Genomic DNA, 8259 nt, shown 5'->3' on the forward strand with positions numbered 1-8259 from the left:
TAGATTGTTCACCTCTCTTCTCGAAACCCTAGTTGAGATTAAATAGGTCCAAGTTTATCGCACTCTCGAAACCCTAACCCAAGGTGGTGTCGAGAGAGAAACTGGTTCCCCCTAGGATGCAAGTTTTTATAAAAGCGCAAAATTTCCCAAGATTTTACGATGCAATGCACATCCCTTTCTAATTTCTACCCCTCGATCGTCTCTAAACCTGGGATATTACAACCCTTAATCCATCCGGAGAGCCCAGGCCATCCCCGCCTCCCGATGCACACTCGGGGAGTTCGGACAAAACGAATGCACGCGAAACGTCGAGCGGGCCCGTGGTGTCGGCCACAGAAAGGCTAGTTCCCTCCATTTTGTTTCGTTTTCCCTCCAAAATGTCCCCATTCTCCCTGCCGAATTTCGGAATAGCTACCGCCATTTCCCACAATTGCAGCTCCTCCTCTTCCCTTCCACCACCATGCCGCCGAAGAAGATCACCGACGACGGCGGGCCGAAGGCGAGGAAGCCGCGGGCGCCAAAAGAGAGGCCGTCGGGTTGGTCAAACGCAAGGTGGGCGGCGAATGTGGAGCGTCGCCAGACCGAAACTCGCGGCAAGGTTGAGAGGGAGATAAATCTCTTGGCGAAGAGGGCCGCAGCGGATGAACAAGCGAAGAAGGTCTCCGTGCCCATGAGCATAGGACAGCCGCGCGTCGTCCTATTCCGGTTCATGGCCAATCCAAGGTACAATCGGCTCGCCTTCGAACTTCTCGCTGACGTCACCTGCCATGTTCCACGAGATACACCCAATCCAAACCTCTGTCGAGGTTTACACCTTCGCCACTGGATTACGACGGCGGCCACCTGGGCGCGTACGAGGGCATCTCGCCTGCCCTGCGTCGAGGGCCACTCTCCTTCTCCAACCCGGGAACGGCGCGGGTGCGTCGTTGGGCGCGATGCTGCCCCGAACGACTGTGTGATGCATGAGATGATCACGTCGGGCTCCATGGCCGCCGCGTCGAGCCCGGGTTTCTTCACGCAAGAGGAGACCAGGGCAACGACAGCGATCGCGTCACGCGGTGCCGCCGACGATCAGAACGGGGAGTCCCTGCTGCGTCGGCGGGCCGTCCCGAGCTCGGCCAGAAGAAGCTCAAAGAACTGAAGAAGGCAGACCGTCCCACCGAAAGGTTGCAGGCGTCCTTCGACAAGTGCTGGGCCGACGCGAGGGCGCACGCCGCCGGAAGGGACGACAAGTACGACATCAGGTGGAAGGAGATGCTCGCCAACCATGGCGTCCGGATCGCCTTGCTGAAGACAATCTCCATGGCGAAGAAGAGGAACACCGATCTGGCGTTCCTGATCGGCAACAATGATGGAAAGATGGACGAGGAGACGAGGGCTTGGTACGACGGCCATCATATCGCCAAGAAATCCTCCGACCCCCTCCGTCGAGTGCTTCCTCCTCTCCTCCGACGTCCACTCCCGCCGCTGCGACTCCGGCGGCCAACGATGCATCGCCGCCTGACTCCGCGGCAGACAAGCTGTAGGAAGGGACCGTCGATGTCCCTGTTATCCTCTAGTTTTTTTAGATCGCCGGTATGTGGCTGATCCGATCGCCGAACTATTGGGAGATGCTTTTGTGTAGCGGGAAGATGATTATTCGAATTTAACGTCGCAGTTGGGCGAATGTTGGGGGAGCGACTGGGAACCGGGTGCCCTCCCACGCCCAATTTTCATCCAATCCGGCGGTAGTTACGTCCGGAATTCGCCCTGGGGGGCTCAAACGGCTGGAGGTGTTCTTACCCTCCCGAGAGATAGAAACTTCTCCACCTTCTTAATCATGTCCTCCGAAGCCTTCCCCGCTAAGACGCAAGCAGTATGTCTCCTTGCCATAATCCGGGGCTAGCCACCTATAGACTAACAAGCAAGTCGTGGAGCTCTTTTGCAAAGAGAGTGTCGGACTGGGGTGTCAAACTGTCAATGCACCTTCCTCACTAACCTTGTCACCACAGTCAACAAAGTCAAGTGGCTGGCAAGGCTCCACCGGTGGAGGTGCAGAAGCCACCGCCAAGGTCTCAAGCGAGTCTACCTACATATTCGCCATCAACAGAGGAGTAGCTCGTGCATGACCAACATCACCGGAGCCATGATCTCATCGATGTCCTTGCACCTAGAGGCAACAGACACATCGTGTTGCGGCGACGGAAAGGACATATCGCGTGGGAGGAAACAAGCAAGGTGCATTCTTCTCCAACCAGAGACGACTTCTCTAGGGCCTTGTCAGCAATGGGTTCATCACCCACCTTTGACGTTGTCTCAGCCTCACCATCATCAACAACTATAGACGACTCCTGCACAGAGGACTCACATGAAGCACCCAAGTCTCCACACTCCAAAGAACCAGTAACACACACAAACAAAAGCTTGATTGTTGCCACTTCTTAACACATGGGACGAGACACCTCTTCGATGCATTCGACGACCAAATGAAGGAGCTCCATGTGTAGTAGGGCAAACTGAGACTGTAAAGTAGAGCCAAAATGGCGATGCCAACAAAATCCTCGCAACATCTAGAAGGGGGCTTTGGCGGCACCGACACTCGCAGCAACGAGAAGCCCACAACATCTACCCAAGTCCGGGTCAGCGAAGGACAAGACTAGATGGTCGGTGCCACCCACCCATCACCTAAATCCCGAACTGCTCAACCTCGTGTAGTGTACAAGCGTGAGGTGGTGCCCTGTTCCCTGGGCGTGGTCGATGTGATGCGGTGAGGCTAGGGAGAGGCGTGCCGGGAGGAGCAGGGGCGACACTCGAGCGAAGGAGACGAAGGGCGACGTACGAAGAGGAGGAGGAAGGTCGGGCCAGCGAGGAGGAGGTGGCTGGAGCCGGGCACAGGGTGTGACGGCACATCTCACGAAGGAGAGGAAGGGCACTGGGAGGGGGAAAACCTTATCCCTTTTATCAATTTTGCGGTTTAGCGTCCTTGATTTTTATTATTTGATATAGTCCCTCTGCACAAGGTACTGGCTGAAAGGCATGGCCCACTAGTCGCCACATCAGCGAATACATCGATGTAAGTGATTGTCGATGGGCCTCTGTGCTATATTTAGTGACAGTGAAATGCGTATTTCTATGTACGGTGATGGAGATGACTTCGGTGATCCGTAATGCTCTACGGTGACCAAATGAGGATTGGCTCTCGCTATTTTTATGCAACCATTCTAGTGGCTATGTTTGGCATCTTTCTCCCATGATAAGAGAAGATGACCATGGTGAGTCGAGTCACGAACCAAAGAATAAGAAAGCCCTTCTATTTCTTTTCTTTGGACCTTCTTTGCTTTTTGTTAGGATAAATGACCAACATCTTGACGTTCTTTTCTGCCTTTTGTATCTATTAGTTACCTATCATATTCATCCTTGATCTTCTTCCTAATGGCCTCCTGCGACGCCACCCCACCGTTGAAGGCCACGTCATTTCTGTGCCTCCAGGTGCACCGCAACCGCCAATGAATAAAGCTTCATACATGACTTGGAAGAATAGCATTCATCGCCTGACAAGCACATCATCCCGCTCCAGGACTAGGACGAAGGTCCCTAGCCCGGTTCCAAAGCATGAAGAACTAAGCTAGTGCCTCACTCAAATGATATACGTAATTAACTTAATTCTCATTCCAATAGCATCGCCCACATTTGAAAAGAAAAATCAAGTTGCAACTATAGTGCAACCAAAAATTATTCAATTGCAACTATGACACACTAAACAAATTTTAGTTTAAGACACAATATACTTAATCCGTCTCATGTCTTAACTTATCAAAATTAAGATGTATCTAGACACTCTTTAGTATCTAGATACATCTAAATTTAGATAAAATTGAGGCAAGTTTCATGAGACGGAGGAGGCCACTAAGTATTTTGAGGCAACATTTCAATTAATAATTTTACCAATAAAATACAAGTAATATACACCAAAAATATATTGTTGGAAGAGATCCTACCCTCGTGAGAACTGAGAAGGAAGAGGCCCTCTTGTCGTCCACACGCCTGCGCTCCCCAACAAACCCAGCCCGCCATGGCGCCACCTCCACTCCCCCTCTTCTCCCCGTCCCCAAAGCAGCCGCCTCCGCCACCATGGCTCCACGGCCCCAACATCCCCGCATCCGTGACACCTCCAAACCACATCGAGGCCCCTTCAAAGCCCCAGAATGACCCGCAAAGGAAAACCAGCTCCTCCAGCAATCCCCTCACCGCCGGCGTCCCCGGCGGCCGCACCCGCCGCGCCGTTCTCGGAATCATCCGCCGAGTCCGCTCCCTGGAGCTCTCCGACCCGCCAAACACGAAACCCAGGCCCGCTGCTAACAGCAGCACTCTCATCCCTTTCAACCTCCCGATCGACCGGCCGCAGGGAGGCCAAGAAGAGGAGAGGGAGAGGAATGGGAAAGAGAGGCCGACTTCTAGGGCGGTTCCGTGGTCCGCGGCGAGGGACCAGGACCTCAAGGTCGCGCTGCGCCGGGAGAAGAAGGTGCCAGAGCCGACGCCCGCTGAGCGGGTGTTGGAGGCGGCCGAGCTGCAGCGGCTGCGGCGGGCGGCGCGTGGGATGGACAAGTGGGTGCGGGCCAAGAAGGCCGGGGTGACGGACGAGGTGGTGGAGGATGTGCGGAGGGAGTGGTCCAGCGGCCAGGAGCTCGCTGGGGTTCGAGTCGTCGAGCCGCTCCGGCGGTGCATGGACAGAGCAAGGGAGATCCTGGAGGTGAGACTCATATGCTGTCTGCTGAACTTGGTTTTGAGCAATTTTTTCCTTCAAAAAAGGAGCGAAAAACATTTTGATGTTGGTGCATAGTCATGATGAATAGATAGTGCGATTTTATGCAAGAGATGCTACATGGATGCATTTCTTATTGATGCAGGCACATTATCGATTATCTGTTTTCCGTAGAGTGTGCTGAGAAATGCAAATTAGGAATGCTTGCATCCCTTGCGTACATGTATGTGGCAAAGAAATGTGAATTTTGATATAAATGGTCTAAACTGATAATGGTGGATTGGAACTGTAGTGAACTGCATAGTCTAAGGTCTGCAAATGATACTGAAATGTTGGCAGCATGGTGCTAATCTTGCAAAGAGTATTTGTGCTGAAATTATGACATAGGTCTTGCCACTGTTTTTTTTTCTGATGTTTGGTAGATTTATGTTTTGGTGAGTTGGGAGCTGTTGAGTGAAGGCACTCATCATCGCGTCCTAGAGAAATTGTGGCCAGAGATTACTTTGATGCAAAACCTACTTATTTATGAACTATTTAAATTCTTCAATGACCCATTTAACAGGATTGCCCCAAAACATCAAATCTCACATTTTACTTCCCTTTGATCAGGAAAAATCAGGAGGCTTAGTTGTTTGGACTAAAGGAGATATACATTTCGTAGCTAATATTCAGAAAGTTCCCGTGTTAAAATGTACTATCCCTGAGCCCCAAAGGACATATGGAAGCATCTCCGGGTCTTTAAGCAATGGCAATGGTGGCGCTCATGGTGCTTTCCGAGAGATTGATCAAAGCATTGGTGTTCATACATATGAAGCACCTATCGAAGGAACACTCTATGAAAGGGAAGTCAACAGACTGTTGGACAGTTTGGGACCTCGGTTTATAGATTGGTGGTGGAACACACCACTGCCTGTGGATGCTGATCTCCTTCCACAAGTTGTCCCAGGTTACAAGACACCATTTAGACAATGTCCTCCTGGTGTGAGACCGACACTAGCAGATGGGGAACTGACATACTTGCGCAAGCTTGCACACCCTTTGCCGACACATTTTGCCCTAGGTGAGTATGGTATTAATTCCCATATCTTGCTCATGTTATTTAAGTAAATTGGAAGTTCCAAATAGCTGTGCTTTTATGGGATGATTAAGTGTTAACTGCCTCCACACTCTACATTCTTATTATGTTATGCATGTGTCACTTTAAAGTTCCACAAGAAACATTGTAGAATCACAAATATGTCTGAACTAATATATTTGGCAGGCAGGAATACAAAACTACAGGGTTTGGCTGCTGCTATTCTAAAGCTTTGGGAAAAGAGCCTTCTAGCAAAGATTGCAGTGAAAGTGGGTATCCAGAATACCAGTAATGAACAAATGGCGTGGAATCTTAAGGCAAGTACTGTTCCACATGAAATCTTGTTATGCTACTTGTTGTGCATGTAACTATCAAACACACGAGATCTCCAAACTGATGTACTGTACAGAATACTGTGGGAACTTGAACTCTATGATAGTATATTAGAATAAGCAGTTAAGTATGCATTCATGCTTTCTTTACAGTGATTCTTAATTGGTAACCCGGTCGTTGTCTTTCTTTTGATGATTGGTTCATCTTTGTATCTTCATTTGTGTAAAATGGATTCTCCTCGGTGCAGCATCTTACTGGAGGAACTATCATATTGAGAAACAAGGCTTTTATTATTCTATATAGAGGCAAGGATTTTCTTCCTGGTGGAGTTAAGCGGTCTGTTATTGAACAAGAGGCACGGGTAGATGCCCAGCATGTGAAGGAAGAAGAAGCCCGATTAACGGTGATTGACTCCCTTCAGATATATGCTGGTTTACCATCTGAGGAAAGTTCTGTGGGGACTTTCAGGGAGTATCAGGATTTCCAGGTTAACCATGTGCATGAAACAACTGAAAACAACCAGACCATGATAGAACTAGAGGCTGAGAAGCACAGATTGGAGAAGGATCTGAAAGACCAGGAACGGAGGCTTTTCATTGTAAGACCTGATCTACACTAATGCTCTTGTTTGGAATCCTCAAACTTCTAATAGTTCCTAACGAAACAAAACTGGTCTGTACTGCAGCTCACTAAGAAGATTGAAAGATCCAACCAGGCGCTGGCAAAGCTTCATAGTTCCTGGAACCCTTCAGAGCCATCTTCAGACAAAGAACTTTTGACAGAGGAGGAAATGATGATATTCCGAAAGATTGGCCTAAAGATGGATGAGCATGTGCTCCTTGGTATAGCTTTCCGCATTTAACTATAGCATTTGTGTTCACACGTGCTCGTATCATTGTGCAGGTGACCAAGAAAAGCTATTTATCCTCCTCTGATCCCAAAAATTATGTATCCTTTTTTTTCCTTGCAGGAAGACGTGGTATCTTTGATGGTGTAATTGAAGAGATTCATCAACACTGGAAACACAAAGAGATTGTGAAAGTAATTACCAAGCAGACTCGAGCTTACCAGATAACATACACATCGATGCTGCTTGAAGTTGAGACGGGAGGAATGTTAATAGCAACACAAAAGCTCACAAACAGCCACGCCATAATACTTTACCGTGGAAAGAATTATCGCCGCCCAACAAAATCAGAACCCAGTAATCTTCTGACTAAAAGAGAAGCATTACGAAGATCAATTGAGGTTCAGCGACGAGGGGTAGGGATACGCATGAAACCTTTTTTTTTCTGCCAAATATCCATTTCACCAAGTGTTGTGCCTTATCTTAGCTCCTTTCATTTGATTTGCAGTCAATGAAATATTATGTTTGGGAGAGACAGAAATCCATTGAGGAATTGAACTGGAGACTGGTGAGTTGACAACATGATTTCTTGAATATGAAGTATCAAGGGCACCATTAGACCATCCAATAGTGAAGTCAATTTTCATACACTTTTGTGGCTAGAAATTTATCTGTGCTTTTATTTTTGTTGTGCTGCAGGCCAACGTGACAATGAGAATCAGGAAACTGACCCAGTGAACAGTGGAGAATTTAAACAGAGTATGGAAATGAATTACGATATTGAATAACCATCTCACCTAGTTTTTTTTTCTGTTTGTCACCTACACGCTGCAAAGCCCAAAGAGAGCAGGGGCTTCCGTTAATCAGATGAAATTGTACAGTACAAATGATGATTGTGTTGCAATTGTAGAGTTGTATAATTTTCTGTTCATGTACATATTGGCATTTCAGCAAATCTATTCTCCACATTTGGTGATAATGAATGAGAAAAGCAGTTTTTTTTTTGGTACAATCAATCACTGGATGTTACTGAAAGATATCATGGACGAGATTAGACACAGAAAGCACAGCTATTGATTCATTTCTTGATTAGACGAAGACAATTTAGTAGATGTCAGGTTTGAGGGAGATATGCTCTATAAAAAACTGAAAATTATGTCAAGCTTAAATCTTTTCTTGTTTGAACGGCTAACAATCTTAACTCCATGTCGGTAGGAATTAACTACCACCCGTCTGTCAAATTTACTCTCTGTTAAATGGAAC

At 48.0% G+C, this 8259-nt stretch overlaps 1 protein-coding gene across 1 annotated transcript; it reads left to right on the forward strand.

The window, feature by feature from the left end:
• The first annotated feature begins 4007 nt into the window (after positions 1-4007).
• LOC124648060 (chloroplastic group IIA intron splicing facilitator CRS1, chloroplastic-like) lies at positions 4008-8005 on the forward strand. Its single transcript, XM_047187916.1, has 8 exons — positions 4008-4729; positions 5351-5801; positions 6003-6133; positions 6397-6747; positions 6835-6991; positions 7120-7412; positions 7505-7564; positions 7696-8005. The coding sequence occupies exons 1-8, from the start codon at positions 4052-4054 to the stop codon at positions 7732-7734; spliced, it is 2160 nt and encodes a 719-aa protein (XP_047043872.1). The 5' UTR covers positions 4008-4051; the 3' UTR covers positions 7735-8005.
• The last annotated feature ends 254 nt before the right edge of the window (positions 8006-8259 follow it).

Source organism: Lolium rigidum, chromosome 1 (genome assembly GCF_022539505.1).
Source record: "Lolium rigidum isolate FL_2022 chromosome 1, APGP_CSIRO_Lrig_0.1, whole genome shotgun sequence".
Lineage (NCBI taxonomy): Eukaryota > Viridiplantae > Streptophyta > Magnoliopsida > Poales > Poaceae > Lolium > Lolium rigidum.